We start from the raw sequence: 25,343 nt of genomic DNA on the forward strand, positions 1-25,343 counted from the left end.
GGGCTCCCTGCTCGGCGGGAAACCTGCTTCTCCCTCTCCCCCTGCTTGTGTTCCCTCTCTCGCTGTGTCTCTCTCTGTCAAATAAATAAATAAAATCTTAAAAAAGAAAAAGAAAAAAAGAAAGTCCTAGTCCAATTGGAAAGCCTGAAATTAGCCATCCTCATTCATTTACTGTAGGATTCCCAAGGATCCCCACCACCCAGCCTGTGCAGGGTCTAGGAGAGGACTGTTGCTGGATGACCCAACAGTGGGCTCTACTGGGCGTATCCAAGCAACACGGCCTCCCTCTGGGTCCCTGGCCCTCCCCCCAGGGTTCCACCTGCTGCCCTTACCATGTGAGCAAAGCCCAGCAGCAGCTGCCAGAGCCCATCACGACACCCCCCAACGGCATGCTCAGGGCTAACCCTGGTGTCGCCCTCCGACAGAAAACCATGAGTCCATCATTCAGGCAGCCACCCCCGTAACCACCCACCTGGGTACCATCTGACCTTTCTTGACACCCGCAGGTCCCAGAACCCAAGATGTGTCCAATCTGGAGGCTCCTGGTCCTCCTCAGCTTGCTGTCCGTGCCCTCAGCACTGCACAAGGAGCCCTGGCGTGGCCTGGCCAAGGCCCACGTGGACAGCAAACCAGCTCTGGCGAGAAGTAAGCTCAGCCCGTGCTCTGCCCACGGTCACAGGGTGGGTGGGGAAGGCATCATCCTGCCGGGTGACCTCGGGTCAGTCACTCCCTCTCTTCCTTTTTCTCTTAGACCTCAAGTACAGAAAACTGAGGTTGAGTTGATCACATGCCAGTTCATAGCACGTCATCATTACGGTGAATCATGGCAAGGCCCTCTTGTGGGCTTTTTTGTCGTTTTCCCCTTTACTGCTTATTCTCACTCCCACCCCCACTTCCTCAGCAGGCCCTGCGGTGTGTTTAACGCATGTGTTTATATACCCTCATGTCCTGATATACAGTGTTTTGATTTGCGTAGATGATACTGCCATATGGATCTTGTTGGTTTTTACTGTTTTCATTGGACACTGTGCTGTTGACATCTGTTGCTTCAGGCTGGTACTGAGAAGTCCATGAGATTGGACTCACCACCGCTTGGCCATTTCCCTAGGGACGGACACCTGTGTCGTCTCTAAGTCCCCACTATTAGAAGCTACCCTGAGATGAACATCCTTGCATGTGGCCCTGTAAGGACAGGGAAGAATGTCTCTGGGATAGACCCAGAAGTGAACGGGGTCGCTGGGCCTTAGGGTGGGTACAAATTCAATTTAACTAACGACTGCCAGATTGCTCTCTAGAAGGGCTGTGCTGGTCTATACCCGCTCCAGCGACAAACGAGCACACCTGTCTCCCCACACCTGTTTCCCAACACTGGAGAGGATCCATCTGCCTCAGTCTACTCCAGTGGCCACAGCAAGATACCACAGGCTGGGGGGCTCAAACAAGAGACATTTCTTTTCTCACAGTTCTGGAGGCTGGAAGTTCAAAATCAAGACGCCCGCAGGGGCGGTTTCTGACGAAACCCCTCTTCTCTCTTCCTTCTGGCTTGTGGGTCTCTGCCCTCTCCCTGTGTCCTCACACGGGCCTTCCTTCTGTGTGTGCACAGAGAGTACACCCTGCTATCTCTCTCTTTTCTTAGAAGGACACCAGTCTTTTTTTTTTTTTTTTAAGATTTTATTTATTTTATTTGAGAGAGAGAATGAGATAGAGAGAGCATGAGAGTGGGGAGGGTCAGGGGGAGAAGCAGACTCCCCGCCGAGCAGGGAGCCCGATGCGGGACTCGATCCCGGGACTCCAGGATCATGACCTGAGCCGAAGGCAGTCGCCTAACCAACTGAGCCACCCAGGCGCCCCAGAAGGACACCAGTCTTATCGGATTAGGGCCCCAACCTTATGACCACATTTAACCCTCTTTACCTCCTTCAAGGCCCTGTCTCCAAATACAGTCCCACTGGAGACTAGAACCTCAATATATCAATTTGGGGGCAGAGGAGGTACACAATTCAGTATGTAGCACTATCTTTCTCCTTTTTGCCAGCCTGAAGTACATTTGAGTGATATCAGCTTGTCTCAGCTTGACTTCATCCGACCAGTGGGAAGCTTGGGCATCTCATCCCAGTTTTGTTAGCCATTTGACTTCTTTGAATTCCCTGTCCTTATCTCTTGTCCATGTTTCTCTTTGCCTCCCGGGGATTTTTTTATCCTCTCTGATTTGAGTGTTAATTTATTCTTTTTTTCTTTTTAAGATTTTTTATTTATTTACTTGACAGAGAGAGAGCACAAGCAGGGGAAGCGGCAGGCAGAGGGAGAGGGAGAAGCAGGCTCTCTGCTGAGCAGGGAGCCCAACGCGGGGCTCAATCTCAGGACCCTGGGATCATGACCTGAGCTGAACGTAGTTGCTTAACCAACTGAGCCACCCAGGCGCCCCTAGTGTTAACTTATTCTTGATGCTGGTCCTTCATCAGGTCTAACCAGTGCTAACATTTCTCCCAAACTGTCATCAACTTTGTTTGTAGGTCCTTCGCCGAACAGGAAGATTTTCAAACTCATCAAAATTTCATCCCATGGTTTGTGTCTGATGAGTCGTACACCCTTGTCTCTACCCCAGGCATCTTCTACTTTGTTTTCCCTAATAGCTTTATCGTTTTACCCTTCACGTTCAGGATTTTAACCCATCTGGAGGCCACCTTTATGTTGCTTATGCATGTAAGTCACGGCCTCAGCTTCACTTCCGTCTGTGTAAGGAGTCTGTTTTCTCAACCCATCTATGAAAGATCAAGTTCCCAAGCACGTGGATTCCCTTTGGGGCTCTGTATTCTGTGTCTGTGTTTCTACACCACTATTTCTACACCAACAGCAGAAGATTTTAAATGCTACATCTTTGTAAAATGCGATTTTATCTGATTTTTCTTCTTGAATTTTATTTAGAATGTGCGGAGTTCTTTAAAAAAAAATCACTTGGAAATTTGATTTGGGTTTCACTGAATTTGTTAATTTAGAGAGAACTGACATTTTTGCAATATGAGGTTACCCATTAGAAACTTAGTGTATCTTTCAGTTTTTTCCAGATTTTTGAAATCTTTTTTTATCATGTTAAAGAAATCCCCATAGTCCTGGTTTTCTGAATTTTTCTTTTTTTTCTGAATTTTTCTTAATCATAAATCAGTACTGGCTTTTAACAAATGTTTTTCGGCATCTAAAAATTACTCCATTTTTTCCTCTAAACCGTTAATGTGATAAATTGTATTAGCAGATTTTTGTCTGTTGAACCCATCCCAGCATTTCTGGAATAAATATGATATTTTTGTAACTTACTAGAATGATATATCCATATTGCACTATCTTTATAATGATTAGAATGTATTTATAATGTATCATACTAAAATATATTTTATAATGTAATGTATTTTTATAATGTGCTATTGGCTGGCTAGTCAATTTGTTAGGTAATAATTTTATAGGACTTCAGCAGATTTTTCATACATGAAATTGACGTGGACCTTTCCTCCCCTGTACTGTTCCGGAAGCTTGGCAAGTTACACTAGCCTCATAAAATGAATTTGGCATCTTCTTCTTTTTTTATTTTCTTTCACAATTATCTCTTTATATAAAGTTTGGTAAAACTCTTCCCCAAAATCATATAGATCAAAAACTTTTGGGGAATGAAATCTTCAATTACTATTTCTATTTCTTAAATCTTTTAGATTATCAATGTTTCCCACTTCCCTCAACACAACTTGGCATTTTATGGTTTGCCACAAAGGTATCCATTCCATCTAGGTTATGAAATACATTCATGTGTATTCGGGGGCCCATGCATCCTCATGGTTACAATGGGTGCAGTTGGAATGCTATTTCATGGGGCTGCCCTGGAGATTCAAATGAGGAAAAGCATGTGCCAAGTGCTTTTTCAACTGTGAATATATTTATCACTATAACCACCTCTCATATCAGTTAGGGCACTTAGCTGCACAGAACAGAAAACCCAACTCAATATGGCCTAAATGATGAAAAAAAACGTTATTTCATATAACCAAAACTCATAGGCAGGACAAACTCCAGGTCTGATTCAATCAGCAACTCAAAGGTGCCATCCAGAGTTGGATTTTATCCTTTTTTTTTTTTAGCTCTGCTATCATCATAGTTTCATCCTCAGGCTGCTAGTTCCCAGTGTGGTAGGAAAATGGTGGCCAGTGACCAACAGAGCGACAGACTGGCTTGCTCCCTCCCAGGAGGAGACAAATAAAGAAACTTCCCCTCAAACATGAAACATAAGATCTTCCGTTTAGTCTGATAAGGCCAACTTGGGTCACATGCCCACTTCAAACCTGAAAGAGTCACTGGGCAATGATGGCTCAGATAATCAAAGGCCTCATCTGGACTAGGAATTGGAGAAGGAGGCTGAATCAAAACAGGGTTCAGATGGGAATGACAGGATGGATGGATGGGAGGATGGATAGACAGATGAATAGATGGGTAGATATTTGGACAGATGGAAGATGGATGGGAGGGTGGATGGATGGATAGACAGATGGGTGGATACTGGACAGAGGATAGGTGGATGGATCAGTAGGTGAATGGGTAGATGGATGTATGGATGGATGGGTGGGTGGATAAATGGATATTGGACTGGCAACTACTAGTGTCTACTGCTCACAATTATCCAAGTGTTGTTATCATTAACCAAGAACTACTAAGAGTTCTAGGCATACCTATAGTATCACTCTATCTTTGAAACTATTTGGTCAGTGTATGTCTCTCTTACTAGACAGAAAACTGGTTTGTGTCTTTGGCCACAAGGCCTGATACCCAATAGATGCTCAATAATATTCTTTTTTGGATAAATGATATTTAACCAAATATCTTTGGATAACTTATCTCAATATTCCTCACAAGAATCCTGTGAGATGGGCATTATTATTGTTCCCATTATACAGATGAGAAAATCAAGACCCAGGAAGGTGGTAGCATTTCAACCCAGATCTAGGACTCCAGACACACTTTCTTATTGGCAGGCAACAGAAACATGGGATACTGAAAGGGGGTCTGGGAGCTGGAGGGAGGGGAGTGAGGAGGAACCATGGTTTCTGCTGCCCTGCAGTGTAGGTTCTGATCACAGGGAGGGTCAAGTCAGGGAAATAAATGTGTCTGTGGTATGCTCAGACATTCATCAGAGCTGGGTCCAATCCTAGCACCCAGACAGGCAGGATTTCAGCATGCCCAGCACTTGAAAATCCCTTTCCTTTTTGGAATTCATTCTTTTCTGCTGGTAGCTCCGCTTAGTCCTACAGCTTATTCTGGGTACAGTGTGGGAAAAATTATATTCATTCTCTTCTTAGTTGTTCTCTTCAAGCAACATTTATTGGGATGTACATGCTGTACGTTAGGTTCTGTGGTCCAGACTCAGAGACTGCACCGGGTGGGCTTTCCACTATTAGATCTAGTCTGAGCAGCTCTTGCCTGCCAGACCCTCTGCAGGGGTGTCGCCTCAGCCCTGCAAAGCACCATTTCCCAGATGAGGCATGCGGATTTCCGTGTAAAGAGTGGAGTTGGGGGCTGACAAGCACCCATCACTCAGCAAGAAGCGAATGCACCAGCCCACACACAACCTAGGCCTCTTGACTCCAAACCCCCTACCTCGTCCACGACATTGTGCAATGTCATTGGTCCCTTGTCCATTTCCAGTTATTGCCCAGGGCCTCATGAAGCACAACGCAGAGGGCCGAATCCAGAACCTCCGCCTCATGGACAGTCTGAATGCCTCAGGGCAGATGGCCCCAGGGATGGTGGGCTGGCTAATAAGCGGCATGAGCCTCCAGCATCAGCAAGAAAGCAGGTGAGCCCCTGAACCCCATCCCTGGCCCTGGGACTCTCTAGAAAGCTCTGGGTCAGAGGGCAGAGCTCAGGGCATGGAGGCTGTGAAGAGAGAAAGCAGGAAGATTGGAAGGAGGGGATAAAAGGCCCAATACAAAAATGAGTGAGGGCCCAATATGAGGGGTCATTTGGGGAGGCAGCATAACAGGGTAATGAAAGCAAAGCCAGGAATAAAGCTTCTGCATTTAAATCCTGGTTCGGCCACCAACCTTGCTGGAGCACTCCAGCCTCATCTATAACATGGGTACCAGAGCACAGCCTGGCTAAACGTCTGGGGTGCCAAAGGAACCCAGGACTAGAGTCGGACATTTGAATACCACTCTCTTGCCTGATAGCTGTGTGACTCTGGGTAAGGTGTCTGAGGTCTCTGAGCTTCAGCCTTAAGCCCTCATCAGTGAAATGGGCGGAATAATTGTCCCTGCCTCAGGGACTTGGGAGCTTTCTCTGTCGCACATAGTGGATGCATAGGCATTGGGTGCTCCGATTAACCCAGCAGAGCTGGCCCGGGGCTGCTCACCTACAGTCCCACTCCTTCCTCTGGAGGGCCGGGCCTCCTCAGCTCCCAGGCTCCCCACTGCTCCAGGTCAGCACCCTAGCTCCAGCCTGCCGCGCCCTTGAGCTCCCTTCTCTCTCATTCCTCCCCTAGCTCTCGCCATTCTAATGAGCGCTGGTACTTGCCAGCAGGGTTTCCCTGGACGTGTGCAGCCACAATCACCTCCCTCCTTCCACTCCCTTAATAGTTGTTCAAGTATTCGTTGCGCACCTGCTGTGTACCAGGATCTGGGCTGGGTACTTGGAATACAGCTATGAACGGGACATATGGTCACTGCCTTTTTGGATCTTACATCCAAGTTAGTGAGTTAAGTCACAAAAGTAAATCACTAATTTCACGTAGAGGGATACGTTATAAAGACAACTTTAGCAAGGTAAGGGGTGAGAGTGAGGGCCTGATTGGGAAGAGCTTTCTAAAGAGATAATCCCTAGGAAGAATGAAGAGAAGGAAGCAAACTACGTGAAGGACATAGAAGGGCAGTAAGTGCAAAGGCCCTGAGGTAGGAAAGAGACTGGTGTGTCTGAGAAAGAGAAAAAGTCCTCCGTGGCTGGGTGAGCAAGGGTGTGGCTGTGGAGGCAGGTGAGGCCAGACCCTGCAGGTCTTAGGGGCCATGCTATGGAGTTCGGATTTTATTCCAAGAGCAGTGAGAAACCCAGGGAGAGTGTTAAGTAATAGGGCTGCCTATTGGCTGCCACATGGAGAATAGTTTGTAGAGAGGCCAAGTTCATGGCAAGGAGCCCAGAGAGAAACTAGAGCATCTCCAGGCAAGAAGTGAAAGTGACCTGGTCCAGGTGAAAGGGACAGAAGGAGTCGGAAGTTGCCAAATTCCGGGTATATTTTGTAAGCAGAGCCAGCATGATTCACTGATGGGTTGAATGTGAAGGTGAGGGATGGAGAGAAGGCCAAGGCTCCCGGGGCTTGGGCCTGGGCACCTGGGCAGGTTATGGGGCCCTGTGCTAGGAGGCAGTGGCTGGGTCTGAGAACAGCCCTAGTCAGGGTCTGCAGCTGGCTATGGGTTGAACACGTTCATTGTGCGGAGCTGTGAAGGGTCCTCTGGGACAACTTGCAGCCCCGGGCTCCTGCAGGTGGCTCTTGCCCTCTGAGCATCTTTAAAAGGATCTGACCCAAACCTAACTGCCAAGCCCTTTTCATAAACAGCATGCCAGTCTTTTTCGTCAGCCTGAGGCCTTGACGTCTGAGCTCCCTCACACTTGAATGGCCTCTACTCTTTCCTTCTGCAGCGCCAACATCACCAACATTCAGTTAGACTACGGTGGGATCCGGACGTCTTTCCATAAGGAGTGGTTCTCAGCAAACATCTTACTTGAATTTGACATTGACTTGAGACTGTAAGTCATACAGCAGCAGGGTCGGTGGGGTGCTGTTCCTCCTCAGTGGGAATCCGGGAGTTGGGGGGAGGGGAGAATTTGGCAACTTGGGGAACCTAGATCTTTCTGACTCCAACCTGGTTCAAATCCTGGTTTCTGAACTCACTTGCTGTGTGACCTTGGGCAGGTCACTTCACATCTGTGAGCCCCAGTTTCTTCAGTTGAAATGTGGGTGGCAATCCCTGGTCATTTGCTCATTTAAACCTATGTGAGTTCATTACACTGATTTTAAAAAGAGAGACAGAAACACTTTAATTATATCATCACCTTCCCTCCATCTGTTCAGACTATCCTTTACCATCAGCTGCCCCCAACAAAAGGGAGACCACAGCTAAATGGTACAGATTTTTTAAATAAGATGAACTCTCCACTTCTAAATATCGAAAGGCCCCTAAGCTGGTCTATCTAAAGGATTTTCAGAAGTCACTCTGCCTAATAGCATTTTCACCTTGGTCACTGGCTGGCTGCAGGAGTCAGCAGGCAGGGCTGGTTTGTTGAAAGAGTCACTCTTCCCTTTGTGTTGGCTGTTTCCACCTCCTTCTGTCTCCTGCCCTTTCCCTCCTCCTCCTCTCTCTCTCGTCCCCAGGCCTTTCAATAACAAGATTATAAAGACACACGCATGCATGAACCTCGCTGTGGAGTTCTGGCTGGAGAAAGACGAGTTTGGCCGGAGGCATCTGGTGATAGGCAGTTGCTCTGTGGAGCCAAGCAGCATCTACACGACAGTGCTAACCGAGTAAGGTCCCAGCAGCCCTCCCCTGGGCTGAGCCCCTTCCTGCCTAGCCTTAGCTGTGGCCACACATCTCCACCACTTCCTGGATGAGCCCAACACAGATCTCACCCTTTCCCCATGATCTACTTCTCTTCCTGAGTCGGCATCCCAGTGATAGCCCAGCCACCCTCCCAGGAGCCAGACTCTTCCTCTTCCCCCCGCCTTGCAGCCCACCTTCACTGGTTCCCATCAATGACCTACTGGCAGCCCCTGCTTGCCTCCTCTTTCTCCATCCCCACAGCTACTACCCTGGCTCCTAGACCTCTTCCTGGACCACTGCAGGAGCCAAGCTGGCTTTCTCAGACTCAGACCTCACCTCCTTCACTCCATTCTCCCCCTGCAGCAGAATTAACTTTCTAGCGCAGAAATGTGGTCATGTTCCCTAGCTCCTGCTCCAAACGCTCCAATGGTTCTCCAAAGCCCTCTGAATGAAGAGCAAACTCCTGGATGTCAGTCAGGACCCCACTTGTCCTCTCACCTGTCCCACTCTGTAGCTCTTCGCCCTCTTGTGCCGCTGAAGGACCTACCCCTCCATCAACACACCATGTATTTTCATGCCACCGTGCCTTTGCACATGCTGATCCTTTTGCCTGGAATGCCCTTCCCTTCTTCTCTAGAACTCCTCCTCATCACTCATTCATTCAACAAATATTGTTTGAGAACCTACTATGAGCCAGACATGGCACGCTTGATGCTAGGGATACAGTCGTGAACAAGACAGAAAAAAAAATTGAGCTATTTATAAGGTGCGCTTATTAATAGAGAATAATAGATTTATATACCAGCTGACCAAATCTATCAACTCAGCAGACTATGAGTCTCTTGAGGGTAAGATTTGGGTGTGATTTCTCCCTGTAATTCCAGAATGCTGAAAGCAGCTAGGTCTTCAGTGGCTATCCATTCATTTACTCATCAGATGTTCACTAAATGCCTAAATCATGCCAGGCATCATGGCTAGGACAGTGCAGGGGAAGGACTGAACTCTGGAGCTCTAATGACCTGGTTCTAATCTATTCAGCACTTACTGGCTGTGGGACCTAAGTCACATCACCTCTCTGAAGTTGCCCCTTCAACTACTGCCGACGGCAGTGCCTTTTATATAGTGCTGGCTGAGGATTAAATGACTGTGTAAGGTGCCCTCAATGCCCAGCACCTGGCACTGGTACTGCATGGATTTATCTGTTCTGTACATCTACTTCTCTTTCTAGAGATATCTCACCAAAGATGAAACATTTTCTCCGTAACTTCAGGGGGAACCTGGCAAAAGTTATCCCACACCTAGTGGAAAGTCAGGTAAGTTTGAGAAAAATATTGTCCCCCAGGGTATCTTTTGAGTCTGAGGGTCAGGACATATATACTGGCAATTCAGAAAAGAGCTTCCAATCTTGGGCTTCAGGACCTGAAAAATTTCCATTAAAAATTTCAATTTTGTCATCTACTAGCTGTGTGTCCTTGGCAAGTGACTCAGCCTCCCTGTGCCTCAGTGTCCCCATCTGTAGCATGGGAATCACCACAACCCCTATCTCACAGAGTCATCATGAGGATTCCGGCAGACATGAAAGTGCTGTGCATGGCATCCTGTTCGCGCTCAATACAAGGGAGCCGCTCTTGCTATGACTCTAGTTTTCTCTTCCTTAGTCCCTGGCCTGACCCTTCTCTCTGTGCTGGTGGCCCAGGTGTGTCCTCTGATCGGTGAAATCCTCAGACAGCTGGACGTGAAACTGCTGAAGAGCCTCATGGGTGAGTGTCTGCATCCAGCCAGGGAGGAGGACTCAGGATTGGCAAATGGAAGCGGTGCCCCAGTGGAGCTCCCAGTGAGGCCTACTGAGGGGCGTCTGCATGTGCTCTGAGAACACTTAGAGGGGACCATATGATGATGACCATTCCTGTCCCCCGAGAGAGCTAGGACAGCAGAGGGCACCCCTACCAAGCAGGCTGTGCCCCGCGAAGTCACCCAAACCTCCAGATTACCAGATTACCACTCAGTCCTTTAGGGAGCACTGCCTCCGCCCCAAACCTGAGACCACCCACCATTTGCAGATAGATACAGTCCCCACCTTCACGGAGCTCACAGTCTAGTAAAAGGAAGAAGGATATAACTACTTATCATTTGGAAAGAATTTTAATGCAAGTGCCTCAGGCACTGGCCCTTGGCTGGCATGGATGGATGAGAGTCCCCTGCAGGGGCTGGACGGGCCGTCACCCTGGTGACTGATCCTGCCTCTTCTCCTTACAGAACAGGCTTCTGCTCATAAACTCAACCAACTATGAGTCCAGCCAACCCTCCGCGTACCAGACTTGAGCATCCTCCGGCTACCTACTGATCCAGAAGGAGATTTCACACCTTGGGACCTTAAGTCTTCCTTAGAGTAGGGTTTCCACTGCCCCCAAAAACCTTTACCATAGGCCCTGTGGAGTCTTTCCTGTTCCATAATAAACTCTAACTCTGAAGGGTACAGAGGCCCCCCTTCCTGGGCCCTGAGGTTAGGGTTCCAGAAGTCAGACTTGATGAAGGTCCATGCTAAGACTAAATATGCCTGGGTTTGCTCATCAGCCTAGAAATACCAGAGAAAACACTGTGTTTTCCTGTAATTTGCAGCCAGAAGCCCATCTCGAGATTTGCTCATCAATGCGGGGAAGGCCCTGTTGAGATTTCCCATTCCCTCATTCATTCGGCCCGTATTTGTTGAGTACCTACTATGTGCCAAGTGCTTTGCCAGGCTCCAAAGGAGTGCAGGGAAAGGATGACAGAGTCGAAAAGCATAAATGTTGGCACTGAACAGATCTGAGTTCAAATTCGAGTCAGCCCAATGAGAAGTCGCATGTGGGTATGAACCATGTACCTCAGAGTGGCTGCGGACCCCCTGGCCCCCATGGGCCCCCATGGGGCTGGCAGAGTGTGAGCTCAGCAAATGCCTGTTGTTGAGTGGTGGATGAATCTGGTTTGAGGACTCACTGGCTGTGTTGGGGACAAGGCACTTTACCTTCAAGTCTCCATCACCTGCAAAGTGGGGATAGAGGCCTTCCAGGATGTGGAGCAACAGGAGGCTTGACACGGCTGGTGGGAGGTAAGGTGCGCCGCCGCTTTACAAGTCTGGGTGGCGGCATCTACAAAAGCGCCACATAGGCCTGGCCTGTGCCCTATAGCAGCGCCATTCCCCAGCAGGCGCCCCACAGAAGCACGCGCCCGTGGACCCACCAGGAGATGTGGACGAGACTGCTCATAGCAGCAGTGGTCCTCATAGTCCCTGAGTAAAAACCCCAAATGCCCATCAAAAAAGTGGGTAAGGGGCGCCTGGGTGGCTCGGTCGTTACGCGTCAGCCTTCGGCTCAGGTCATGATCCCAGGGTCCTGGGATCGAGCCCCGCATCGGGCTCTTGGCTCGGCGGGGAGCCTGCTTCTCCCTCTCCCACTCCCCCTGCTTGTGTTCCCGCTCTCGCTGTGTCTCTCTCTGTCAAATAAATAAAGAAAATCTTAAAAAAAAAAAAAAGAGTGGGTAAATACTGTGGGACAGTCACCCAGGGGAATGCTCTACGGTCATGAAAATGACCTACAACAACACATGACCACGTGGGTGCATCTCAGGCACATAACAAAGCCAGGCATGGAAGAGCACACGCTGCATCTCCCATTTATATGAAGCTCAAAAACAGCAAAAGGAATCCATGCTGTCAGACATGAAGACCGTGGGTAGCCTTGAGGAGAGCGTTAGTGACTGGGAGGGGCTCCGGGCAGGCTTCTGGTTCTTGATCTGCATGCTGGGTGTGGGGAAGGTGTTTAATTTGTGAAAATTCACTGAGCTGTTCACTTATGTGCATTTTTCTTACATACGTTAGACTTTAGCACACATTTTTTAAATAAAAAATATTTACCACAGGGCGCCTGGGTGGCTCAGTTGGTTAAGCGACTGCCTTCGGCTCAGGTCATGATCCTGGAGTCCCTGGATCGAGTCCCGCATCGGGCTCCCTGCTCGGCAGGGAGTCTGCTTCTCCCTCTGACCCTCCCCCCTCTCATGTGCTCTCTCTCTCTCATTCTCTCTGTGTCAAATAAATAAATAAAATCTTTAAAAAAAAAAAAAAATATATATATATATATATATATTTACCACAGGACGCCTGGGCGGCTCAGTCAGTGAAGCGTCTGTCTTCAGCTCAGGTCATGATCCCAGGGTCCTGGGATCGAGCCCTGCATCTGGTTCTCTGCTCAGCAGGGAGCCTGCTTCTCCCTCTGCCTGCCACTCCCCCTGCTTGTGCTCTCTCTCTCTCTCTGACAAATAAATAAATAGAATCTTTTATTTTTTTATTTTTTAAAGATTTATTTCTTTTTATTTATTTGACAGAGAGACAGCGAGAGAGGGAACACAAGCAGGGGGAGTGGGAGAGGGAGAAGCAGGCTTCCCGCTGAGCAGGGGAGCCGGATGCGGGGCTCGATCCCAGGACCCTGGGATATGACCTGAGCCGAAGGCAGTTGCTTAACCAACTGAGCCACCCAGGCGCCCAGTAAATAGAATCTTTAAAAAAAATATATTTACCATGCAGGATGTTTGTAGGAGTATGTGAAAAAATATTTGCAATATGTTTAGCATGCACTAGGTCCATGGGAAATGCTTATGAAAAGTCATTTAAATCATTGTTACTTATCTGATTAATGACTATTCAGTTCTTAAATATTGATTCCCACCCTCTTCCCAAAGAGAGGCAAAGCATACTGAGAAATCAAGGGGAAATAACACATACATATTAATCGTAGTAGCACACACATATTAAGCACTTGGCATGTGCCAAGCTTGGTGCTCAGAGCTTCTATTCAGCGTCTCATCAAATCCTCACAGCAAATCCATGCAGGAGGACCCCGTGGCTCAGAGAGAAAAAGCCCCTAGCCCAACATCACACAGCAAGGAAATGATCAAGCCAACTGCGCTCAGGCAGCCAGACTCTAGAGCCCAGGCTTGGCCCCTGTGGATCCGCCCTCTGGTCCTCCCTCCCTTCCTCCTAACCCCCCTGCCCCCCCACACACACACACACTGAGGGGAAACCGGTGACAGAGGCCATCGGCTGGATTGACAAGTGCAAACAAGGAAGTGTCAACAGCTCAGAGATGAGAATAGGGCGAGAGAGCCTCCTGTCTCCTTTCAATTCAGACCGCCTAATCCGAAATGCTTCGTTGGGGATTTGCAACCCTAAACGCCCATGTTCTCACACACAGGATTCCCCTTGACAGCCTTGGGGGGGGGGGGCGGGCAGGGGTGGTGGTGGTTCTAGCTCATGATTCTAAGAGCAAACATAGGAGGGCTGGGCCCCATCCTCCAGTGAGGTTGCCTGGCCCCTTGCTGAAGGCAGCTTTTGTCTGCCTTCCTCCTGACCCTTCGGAGGGTGACTCGGGGCCTCCTTCCTCAAGGGGACTCCTTGGGTTTCTCAGAATTCTATTTTTGTTTTGAGGTTCATAGAGCCGCGGACTCATCATGTTTTCTCCCAGCAGAGCTTGTTACACAATGGGCTTCTATTATGATACCAGAGCTGGGGTCTGGGGGGGATTTAAGCAGAAATTCAGCCCCAAGTGCCCAAAAGCTTGCTCCAGGCCCCACCTGTCCGTGCCTTTTAACTTCCATGCCCTTCCTATAGGGAGTTCTGATTCTGCACCAGGCACTGGGCTGCAAGCTACATTTGTTTCCAGCTTAGCCCTCTCCACAGCCCCCGGGGTGGGTGCCATTAGCCCCACGTTGTAGGCAAGGGAATCGAGGCTGCAAGAGGGAAAAGTATCTTGCCGAGGCCTCAGCAGAGCCGGGCTTGGGACTCAGGGCAATCTGACGTCACAGCGGTGGGAAGGCTCCAGAGAACATGAGCAGGAACTTTCTGAAGATTCTGTGACATAAACTTGCAAAGTTAAGAGCACTGAAGCTGGACAGCCCGGGATGACGGTCTGACTTCACCTTTTCCTAGCTGGGCTGACCCTGGGCAGGTCACTGTCCTCCCTGAGCCTCAGTGCCCCCACAGGGTTGCTCTGCATGGTATAGAGAGGGTATAGAGCTCTAGGGTCTCATAAAAAACTAGTACTATCATTAGTTGCAAATGTAGGTGGGAAATTCATCTCCGAGGTAAATGGGACTTAAGCAAACTCTGCTTAAGAAAATATATTTTTTCTCTTGCCATTTGCAATGACATGGATGGAGCTAGAGGGTACTATGCTAAGCGAAGTAAGTCAGTCAGAGAAAGACAAATACCATATGATTTCACCCATATGTGGAATATAAGAAACAAAACAGATGAACAGAGGGAAAGGGAAGGAAAAATAAAATAAGATGAAAACAGAGAGGGAGACAAACCATATGAACTCTAGGAAACAAACTGAGGGTTGCTGGAGGGGAGTGGGGTGGGGGGATGGGGCAACTGGGTGATGGGCATTAAGAGGGGGGACGTGATGGAATGAGCAGTGGGTGTTGTGTGCAACTGATGAATCATTAAATTCTACCTCTGAAACTAATAAAAAAATCAAGAGAGTGCTGTGAATTGTGCAAGACTGTTGAATCACAGATCTGTACCTCTGAAACAAATAATGCAATATATGTTTAAGAAAAAGAAGAAGAAGAAGATAGCAGGAGGGGAAGAATGAAGGGGGGGGAAATCAGAGGGGGAGACGAACCATGAGAGACGATGGACTCTGAAAAACAAACAGGGTTCTAGAGGGGAGCAGGGTGGGAGGATGGGTTAGCCTGGTGATGGGTATTGGGGATGACACATTGTGCATGGAGCACTGGGTGTTATGCACAAACAATGAATCATGGAACACTACATCAAAAACTAATGATGTAATGTATGGTGATTAACATAACAATAAAAATTTTAAAAAAGAAAAGTAAGAACACTTCTTTTTCTTTTTTTTTTTTTTTAAAGATTTTATTTATTTGAGAGAGAGCACATGAGAGGGGGGAGGGTCAGAGGGAGAAGCAGACTCCCTGCCAAGCAGGGAGCCTGATGCGGGACTCGATCCAGGGACTCCAGGATCATGACCTGAGCCGAAGGCAGTCGCTTAACCAACTGAGCCACCCAGGTGCCCAAGAACACTTATTTTTCACACAAAAAAAAATCAAGAAAAAAACGAAAACTATTTTCTCATCAAAGTTGGGGCACCCAGCTCCCCGTGAACCCTTTTTGCCTCTGCCCTGCAACAAAACCCCTGGGGTTTCCAAGGCCACCTGAAGATCCCCCCACCAACGCAGCCCCCCAACCTGATCTTGCTCTCGGGCAACAGAACCCAGAACCAACACACCGCCGAGATATAGGACGCAAAGGCCCCCAAAACTAGAACATTCTCCATATTAGGTTGGGGGAGTGTGCAAGTCCAAGAGACACTGAAGAGAACATAGTTCCAGTAGGTCCTGAAAAGTGCCTGGTGCCCTTGCTACTCCCCAGGCAAAACTTGGCAGGAGAGGAGGGACATCAGAAACCCCAAGTCGGTGTGCTGGATTCAAGAACGAGGGCACCTATGCCCATGCCCCTTCCAGAGCCACGAGAGGTGGCAAGACCCCAGGGAGAGAATGCTAACTGGAGGGTCTAGGGGGTCCAGGGAGATGGGCTGGGGTCACCACAGTCCAGCCTGAGGCCCAAGGAATTGAGAAACAGCAGAACAATTCTGAGTCCAGCAAGTAGTAAAAAGTAAATGCTAAACCTAAGGGAGCCTTAGACAGGAGGGAGGCACAGTGAGTGTCCCGGCAATAAGGGGGGCCAGACAGCAAGCAGATGTCTCTCCATTTCCAGTCAAAATAGGGACAGGGCAGCCTCCTTTAGGTGCCTTGATACATTTGAAGCTTCTGGGACAGAACTAAAACCCCAGAGGAAAACGGGGAAGTTTCTGCTACCCAGCAAACTGGCGTTTGGAATGGTAACTAAGCTACAAATACATGAGAAAGAAAAACATAGACACTTAAGATTATGAACTGAGATTCATGCCTGCTCCCCAGACCTCATCCCCCCACAGCCCAGCGAGGTAGATATTTTCCTCCTATTGTACAGATGAGGAAACCAAAGTTCAAGGGATTAGAGTCACTTGCCCGGAGTCACAGGATTTGAATCAGGGCAATCTGCACCCAGACCCATCCCCTCTCTGCCATAATACACGTGCAGCCTCCTGGCTTCAAACCAGAGGCTGTGAGCTGTCCAGAAATTAGCTGCACAAACTTCAATCAGTCCCTCCACTTATCGGCCTCAGTTTCCCCACAAAGATAGTAGCAATCTGAACCAACCCGTAAGAGTTGTACCAAGGTAACAAAAAAAAAATGAGGCCCCTTTGAGGATGGCTGACAACACACAAGCTGTGGGAGTCTAGAGAGCGTTTCAACGGGTAAGTGAGTTCAAAGCCATGGCACGAGCCCCTTGGAGGCACCAGCCAGACTCCAACAGGGAGGAGAGCAGTCCCAGTGAAGGCCTGGCATGAGGGAGGGCAGCATGGCTCATCGATTACCTGGGCGTGAGACACAGAGGTGAGTTTTGACTCCACCATTCACTTCCTGTGTATCCCTGGGAAGATGTCCCCCTCTCTGAACCTCAGTCTCCACATCTGATATTTGAGGGGCAACAATACCAACCACTCCCAAAAAAGATGAGATTCAGATAGGGAGAGCACCTGGCACATAGTAGGTGCTCAATAAATATGCATCTCCTCCTCCTCTTTCTGCTTTTACTCAAAAGGTGTTAGGTTTAGCTGCTCTCGCCTGTCTAAGATCTTGACCTCTCCATGTCTCAATGGTTTCATCTGCAAAACGGATTCAAAGGCCCGAGCAGTGGGGACAAATGGCTTATTAATTACTTCATGTGGGGAAAGGAAGAAGAAAGGGTAAAATAGAGACCAGGATGCCACAGCATCCTTCAGGCCTGACAACCTGGAAAGACTTTTCCAGGGTATAAATGTGAAATTTCATGGGATCACGACATGCAAGAAAGCAAAATGGGCAGTCAGTGTACGGCGTGCAGGGTGTCTTCATGTCCCGGCACAGTGATTCGGAGAACAGACTGCAGGCACTGTGAAGGCATTGGGCCCAGGGCCGCGGTGCGCACCTGGACATGTCTACTTGCACCACAAGCCTCGGTTTTCCTCTTGTAAAAGAGGGGAACTCGTCCCCAGCCCACACCCCTGGGAGGATTCATGGGAATGCCGTCTGTGGCAAACAAAGCTGGGCTGGCATTTGGCAAGGGCTCAGCCAAGTGTTGGCCGTCGACAATGTTTCACTGTGATCGTCCAATGCGCGAAGTTCTGACTCTGCCCCATCTTGTGTCTTTGGGCACTTGCCCCGCTGTGCTCCGTGTCCTGTTCTGCAAAGGGGGAGAACAGCATGCCCTCCCTCCCAGGGTTCTGATGAGGATGGACAGCCCCCTGCACGCCGACTGTCCTGCAAGAGACACCCGATGTAGGAAAGTCAGAGGCAGTTTGAATCTTTTGACGCTTTGGGAGCAAGAATCCTCCAAATGGAGAAAAAGAATTGGACCAGGAATGGTAAAGAGCCTCAATACGAGACTGAGGCCCATTTCCGGGCTCCCACGGGCCACCTCTCCCCACATTCCGAACGTGATCTGCCCGGCCGCCTCGGAGCATAGGCCCCCGGCCTTGGCCCTGCTCAGGAAACCATGAAGTCTTTTTTTTTTTTTTTTAAAGATTTTATTTATTTATTAGACAGCAAGGGAGAGAGAAACAGCATGAGAAGGGAGAGGGTCAGAGGGAGAAGCAGGCCTCCCGCTGAGCAGGGAGCCCGACGTGGGACTCGATCCCAGGACTCCGGGATCATGACCGGAGCCAAAGGCAGTTGCTTAACCAACTGAGCCACCCAGGCGCCCAGGAAACCATGAAGTCTTGAGTAACATCCCCATCTCAAGTTTTTCTGTTTAATTTGTCCATCAAGTGGCTTAACTGTCCCACCTACTAATGTGATTGGCAATTATTTACTTTGGAGAGCCCTGAAAGACACCACCAGATCGCAGAATTCTGAATTATCTAGAAACCCATCACCCAATTGCACATTTCCTGATCTGCACACTATAAAAGACGTTAGCTCCTCGGCAGAAGCAAGCAGGAGAGGGAAGAGGCGAGCAGGAGAGCCACCAGGACCCTCTGAGAAGCCTAGGTGAGACCTGCCTGTCCCACGCCCGCTCTGCCGCCCTGGGTGGTAGGGCTGCTGAGCTCCTTGCTGTGGGGTGGGCACTGGCTGGCTGCATTTAGGATCGCTCATCGGGGGTCTTTTTCAGAGGGATTTTCGGGGGAAGGGGGAACGGCCGTTCACTCTGCTTCTCTGAGAGTCCAGGCGCCATGGCTATCAGGTTTGAATGCGGAAACATAGAAAAGGGGGTTTGCTGAGGATGGGGAGCATGAGGCTGCAGGTGCACACCGTGGAAATCCCATGTTAGGGTTCGCTCGTGAGCATGCTCTTCTTACCCTAAATCCAAATCTCTACGGTGGGAGTTTTAAGTTGAGGTTGCCATTTTGGATTCAGGCCATCATCCACAAACCTCCTAAAATCCACCCCGTTTTGTACATTTTGATGTATTTTTCTGGGATGAGGGTCCTTAGCTTCCATTGCACTCATACAAGGTCTGTTTCCCAAAAGAGATTCAGAGAACGCAATCTAAGTGTACCTCCCCAGGGAGGCCACAACTGGCTCTTTGTACCAAAAAGCCCTTTCAATCCCAGTCAGCCATAGCAGTGACAGTGGGGCTTTGGCTGAATCAGCCAGTTGATGGAATTTTGCCCAAAGAAGCTTTCAGCACCTTTGCTCCCTACCAAATAGACCTAGGAGAGGGTTGGTGATACCTGGGAGGGAACAGTGCAAAAGGTAGCCGGATGTCAGAGGTTGGCTCCCAAATTTTGTTCAAGTTAGCTTGAGGGAGAAGAGAAAGGTATAGAAAAGACAGTGTGTATGTCTGGAGGGGTCAGAGACTTATCTTCAACCACAACTCTACCATCAAGTTACTGTGTGACCTTGGGAAAGTCACTACCCCTCTCTGGCCCCCTGATCTTCTTATGCAATGAAGACTTTGAATGGCCCCAGGATTTCTCCAGCATTGGTCTGGATGAGATGGTGGCTATGGCCATCTGACCTCTAATCAAATCTGTGATTTAAAAGGGCTTCCACAAACCATCACAGGCTAGACCCAGGCCAAAAGACTTAATGGGGATAATGGCAAAACAGTTCAGTCCCTCAGCCTTTTCATTTGCTTTGTCTGAAGAGTGAAAATTAGGGGCAAGGATTCAGGCTATTGCAAGCAAGCCCAGATGAATGGAGAGTAAATGTGATGGTGACTTAATTAAACAGAGGCCTCTGGGTCAGACAGATCTGGCTTCAAATCCTATCCCTACTGTGTGCTTACAACCTTGGGGAAAGTCACTTAAACTCACTAGACTGCCCTTGCCTCACCTGTGCAATTCGGGTGATGAGTGCCCACATCTTAGGGGGCGGTTATGATGAAATCAGTTACTGATCATGGAGTGCTCGGCCTGATGCCTGACCCAGGGGAAATGCTGAGAAGCGTTAGCTATTGTTATGCACTCCCTGGAGTTCTGGAGGTCGGGGGCAGATGGTGGATGAATTCCTCTCTGATAGCCGTGCTACCCACGACTCTATCCACAGACACCGAGAGAGAAGATGTTTCAAATAGGGGGCCTCATTGTCTTCTGTGGGCTGCTGGGCCAGACCACAGCCCTGCTGGACACCTTGCCCTTGCCCCTGGACCAGACCCTGCTTTTGGATGGGACTCCAGCCCAGGACCTAAGCCCCACAGATCTTGCTGGAAGCTTAACGGATGGTAAGTGAGGGTCTGTGACAACCTCTTTCAGGTATGTGTGTGTGTGTCTCTATGTGTCCGCCCAACCGTTCAATGTGGGGAGGAGGCAGGGATGATTGGGGAGAGGGGCTGAGGATCTGGAATTATCAGATTTGACCCCCAAGGATCCACCCTTATACCCATTTTTAGCCCTCAGCAATGGCCTGCTCTCTGAGGGTCTGTTGGGCATTCTTGAAAACCTTCCACTCTTGAACATCCTGAAGACTGGAGGAGGCACTTCTGGTGGCCTGCTTGAGGGCCTGCTTGGCAAAGTGATTTCAGTGGTCCCTCTCCTGAACAATATCATTGAGTGAGTAGTCACAGGCCTTGGTACCCACCCCCACCACAGAACCTCTGATGGAGATCTGGGAGCCCCACACAGTGGCCCTGGAGGAGGGAGAGGGGTGGTCTGAACGGAGAGGGGTGGTCTGAACGGAGGCCAGGACTCAGTGTGAGACCCTTCCCACAGCCTGGCAAGGAACACCAGTCCTCTTGAACCAGTGATTGCCCCCAGTCCTGAAGCATATCTTGAAGCCCCAGCATCATCTATAATCCTCATGACAACCCTTTAAGGTGTAATTAATAATCTCCAATTTACAGATGGCAAAACTGAAGCACAGAAAGGTGCCTGTGCTCACACAACTAGAGTGATGCAGAGCCAGGGACCGAACTCTAATTTACTTAAGTCCAAAGCCAAGGCTTTTCCACCGCACCATGGTAATTCTGTTCTCCTCACCTGTGGAGAGCACAGGTGGCCTCTGATGTAAGCGAGAAAGTGTAAGCTGCTCTCCTCAATGACATCCTCAGTGTAATGGCCAGTGAAGGGTCTGATGTGGGATTTCCCATGAGACACCTGAGAGCTCTCTAAGCAAGTAGCAATTATAGGAAGCTTGATGCCAGGGAGCTGGCAAAGCCTAGGTCCTTGACAGGGCTGGATCAAAGCCATTTCCAAGGCTCCTACCCACCCAGGTGCTTGCCCCTGACTTGAAGACAGACAGATGGCCTTGAGTTTGATTTCCAAATGCACCGTGTACCTGCTGGGTGACAGGGCACAGGGCACTCAGTCTCTCTGGGCTTGGTTTCTCCATCTGTAAAATGGAGATCATGGTGCTCACAGAGAAAAACGATTGAGAGGACTGGAAGCAATGTAATCACCTGGCACAGTGGTTGTGAGGTCGGCTCATGGAAGAGGTTTGCTTCCATCCTCTCTCCATTCTCTCCTACTTCCTGCTCCTTGATCTCCATGGTAACCATTGTTGACTGACCTGCCACTGAAGGTTATGGCAGGATAACTGGTTCCTACCCATAAATGTTTGTGAGGGACTTACTCCACTTGCCCATACCTCATCCACTCATCCATCCCTCCATTTGTCCATCCTCTCTTCCATCTAACCAGTTACTCTCCCATACGTCTGCCTACCCACAAAGTCAACCAATATGGAGTAGGCCCCTTCTCTGAAAGACTCTGAGCTGGCATGCAGCATGCAAATATAGGCCAGACACAGCCTCCACCCTGGCATACCTCAGGGACTTGAGATGAGGAGAGGGCCAGGGTATATCAGGATCTGACCCAGTGCAGAGGTTGGGAAACACTGATGTGTGTTGCCACAAGACGCCCCTCCTGTCTCCCCCTTCCCACCTCATGGGTAGCTCCTCCTCTGGGATGAGTCGAGTTGGGTCAAAGGTGGTCTCTAGGTCTGGGGCTGAAAGAACTAATATTCCTCCCTCCAATGTTGCTCTGGGGGCAGTATCAAGATCACTAATGCCCAGCTGCTGGAACTGGGCCTTGTGCAGAGCTCCGAAGGTCATCGTCTCTATGTCACCATCCCTCTGGGCATAAACCTCAACGTGAATACGTGAGTGGGCCCCAAGGGGGGATGGGGGGTTGGCTCACCAAAGGAAACTCTGAGGACCATGCATAGCCATAAGGGGGGTGTTGGAGTCTGACAGACATGAGCCTTCAACTCAGATGCAGATGCAGCAAACTTTCCTCTGCAGGCTCCTGGTCGGACGTCTGTTAAAGCTGGCTGTGAAGCTAAACATCACTGCAGAAATTTTAGCTGTGAAAAATGAACAGGGGAAGATTCACCTGGTTCTTGGTGACTGCATTCACTCCCCTTGGAGCCTGCAAATCTCCCTGCTTAATGGGTGAGGCCAGAGGGGTGGCTTCTCCTGCCCAGAAACGGTATTAATGGGATGATGGATGGATGACTGGGAAGATGAAACAATGGGAGGATAGAAGGGTGGGAAGATGAATAGGAGGGAGGGAAGATGGATGGATGGATGGATGGATGGGTAAATGGATGGGTAAATAGCCACTATCTCTTCTTAGGCTGGGCTGACCAATTTTATGCTCCTAGGCCATAAAAAATCTGAGTTCAAGCCCACTGACCACAGGGGCATGTGGAAAGGTGGAGCGGTTCTTGTGTGAACTTGGGACAGTGCTTCCCCAGCTAGAGTCTCAGCTTACTCAGATTACTGTATTACGGAGATACATTGCATTCTTGAGTGAATTCACTAAGATAATAGGTGTGAAAGTGCTTTGTCCCAGTATGGGGTAAAATAGCTCTGCAGCCTACCTGGATTCCTTATTTCAGTTACCTGTCACAAGGGACAGTGAGTCACGCATAATATGTTGGAGTCATCCCATCATGTTTAATATTTACTCAATGCATATATTGTGCTTCACATGTATCATCTCGAGGCCTCATGACAACTACATACTAAGCATTGTTCAGCCATTTATAGATTCTACGAAGTCTCACTGAATACCTACTGTATACTGGAACGAAAGGTTTATTCTACACATACCCACAGTGTGCACTGCTGTGTAGGGCGCCTCTCCCTTTGGACAGGCCCCCTGGTGTTTGCCTGCATGGGGGGGTGGGTGGACAAGGCCCCATTTCAGTCATTTAGTACTGAGACTGATGTGGGCACAGTGGCCCCTCTGAAGGCTTCTCCATACCAACCCCAGGCCTCTGCACTGGCCCCTGGATATTCTCTTTCAGATTTGCTCCCCTCCCTGTTCAAAGCCTTGTCAACAGTCTCGGCAGCGTCTTGAACGAAGTCCTTCCTGAGCTGGTACAGGGCGAGGTAAGTGGGTAAACGTGGCAGCTCCTGATCCTTGGGTCTTAGAGCTTCTCAGGCTGAAAGAAGCCCCTGGAGTAAGCTTTTCTGAACCCCTCAGTTTGATACGTATATTCCATCTACCAGTCTATCTGTCCACTGATTCATCTATCCATGTTTCTTCTTTCCATCCTTCCAAATGCATTGATTGGGTCCTGCTCTGGGCCAGGCCCTGTGCATGTCCACCCTACAGCTGAAATGGATTGGACCCAGCCCCCAGAAGCTCCCAGTGCACCCCCACTATGGCTGTCGACAGGCGCTCTTCCAGCCTATGTGTGGGTGCCCCCTACACCCAGAAACTCACCCCTCCCAGAGCAGCTCACCCTATTCAGAAACAGGTGTCACATCCCACAGTGAACACTGGCTCGGTGTGTGATTGGGCACTTCACATACATGCCTTCCATTTCTCTGTCTGCCCCTGTCACTGTGTAAGCATCCATCTGTGATACTGCTTAGAACCAAACACGCTCAGACACAGAAGAATGATAGAAAATCTCCCCCAGAGAATCCTTCCGGGGGTTGCTGCTGCTCCCAGGGCCACCCTCCAGGTGCCGCTTTGCCCAGTACCTCTCTCTGCCCCTGGCTCAGGTGTGCCCTCTGGTCAATGGCGTTCTCAGCCAGTTGGATGTCACCTTGGTGCATTCCATTGCTGGTAAGTCCCCCCTCTCAGGGCCTCTCTCCCTCTTCAGAAGCAGGGATTTCCCCCAAGGAGCTCTGTCCCTGCAGCTCTCCCCATTTCGGGTTTCTTTTTTGCCTTGAATCATCCAGATAATGTTAAGGGCTGAGCCCTGCCTCCCCCACACCCCCATCAGCCCTGACACTGAGAACAGCTGAGCTGATTGGTGGAAGGAGGTCCTGCCCCTGCCAAGCTTCACCTGAGCTTAGCTGGATCACCAGAGTTCCCGTTCCCCAGCCCCCAGCCTCAGGGGGAGTGTGGGACATCCCTCAACTCCTGCACACTGATATCATCATTCTGGTCTGCATCTTCCAGACTTACTGATCCATGGGCTGGAATTTGTCATCAAGGTCTAAGCATTCCAGGAAAGGGACCCAGCCTCTGTTGAACTGGTGAGTGCTGTTCCCCAATTCCCAGGATTCGGGTGCTTCAGCTCTTCCCCTGGGAGGGGGCCGCAGAGGGCTTGGGACAGAGAGGGATAAACAGTCACAGAGACAGCGGCAGAGACACACGGAGAAGTCTACAGAAATGCTGACAGACGTGGAGAGACACAGGCAGCACCACCACCCAGCTACAAAGAGAACACACATGACTGTGGACACACACACACACACACACGGACACGGACGCGTGGATACAAAGACACACACTCAACTCAAACATATGCACAAAGAGCCCCCTGACCCCAGGCCTGGGCTTCCCTTGGGGCTGAGACAAGACCCCTAGCCTGAGGTCTCAGCCCCCTCCCCACCCTCTGGAGGGCAGGTTTGATGATGGGCCAATTACCAACAAGAGTCAGTGACCTCAAGGCTCCATTCTGATCGGGGGCTTCTCCCAACAGAACCATTTCCTGCTGCTCAATCCACTCTCTGCCCAGAAGGCGGACCCATGTCCTGGACAGTGACACGGCCACTATTTGGGGACCAGAGCGCCTTCCCTCCAAGGAAACTGCTCTCCCCCTTCTCCCAGCAGGCATGTGTTACAGTCCATGTTCCTCACCAAATAAAGTTGCTCTTTCTCTGCACAGGGCCCTTGTCATTCTTCACCCTCATTCAAGGGCTAATAGATCGGAAAGAGCCCTGGCCTGGATGGTTGGAGCCAGAGAATCGAGTTCTGACCTTACACTGTAGAACCTGATGGTCTTAAGCTGGAT

The 25,343-nt window shown here is 49.6% G+C and overlaps 2 protein-coding genes across 3 annotated transcripts; both read left to right on the forward strand.

Annotated features, from left to right (window-relative positions):
- The first annotated feature begins 521 nt into the window (after nt 1-521).
- BPIFA3 (BPI fold containing family A member 3) lies at nt 522-10,855 on the forward strand. Of its 2 annotated transcripts, XM_035005687.1 has the most exons (7): nt 522-645; nt 5,683-5,833; nt 7,666-7,773; nt 8,399-8,548; nt 9,793-9,877; nt 10,261-10,324; nt 10,821-10,855. In XM_035005687.1, the coding sequence occupies exons 1-7, from the start codon at nt 522-524 to the stop codon at nt 10,853-10,855; spliced, it is 717 nt and encodes a 238-aa protein (XP_034861578.1). The 2 variants fall into 2 exon arrangements, with proteins under 2 accessions (XP_034861578.1, XP_034861579.1); XM_035005688.1 differs by lacking the exon at nt 7,666-7,773.
- A 9,350-nt stretch (nt 10,856-20,205) lies between these two features.
- On the forward strand, nt 20,206-24,561 carry BPIFA1 (BPI fold containing family A member 1). Its single transcript, XM_035005689.1, has 7 exons — nt 20,206-20,370; nt 20,539-20,698; nt 22,137-22,244; nt 22,387-22,536; nt 23,397-23,481; nt 24,103-24,166; nt 24,506-24,561. The coding sequence occupies exons 1-7, from the start codon at nt 20,211-20,213 to the stop codon at nt 24,544-24,546; spliced, it is 768 nt and encodes a 255-aa protein (XP_034861580.1). The 5' UTR covers nt 20,206-20,210; the 3' UTR covers nt 24,547-24,561.
- The last annotated feature ends 782 nt before the right edge of the window (nt 24,562-25,343 follow it).

Source organism: Mirounga leonina, unplaced genomic scaffold (genome assembly GCF_011800145.1).
Source record: "Mirounga leonina isolate KUSES-001 unplaced genomic scaffold, KU_Mleo_1.0 Mir_150, whole genome shotgun sequence".
Lineage (NCBI taxonomy): Eukaryota > Metazoa > Chordata > Mammalia > Carnivora > Phocidae > Mirounga > Mirounga leonina.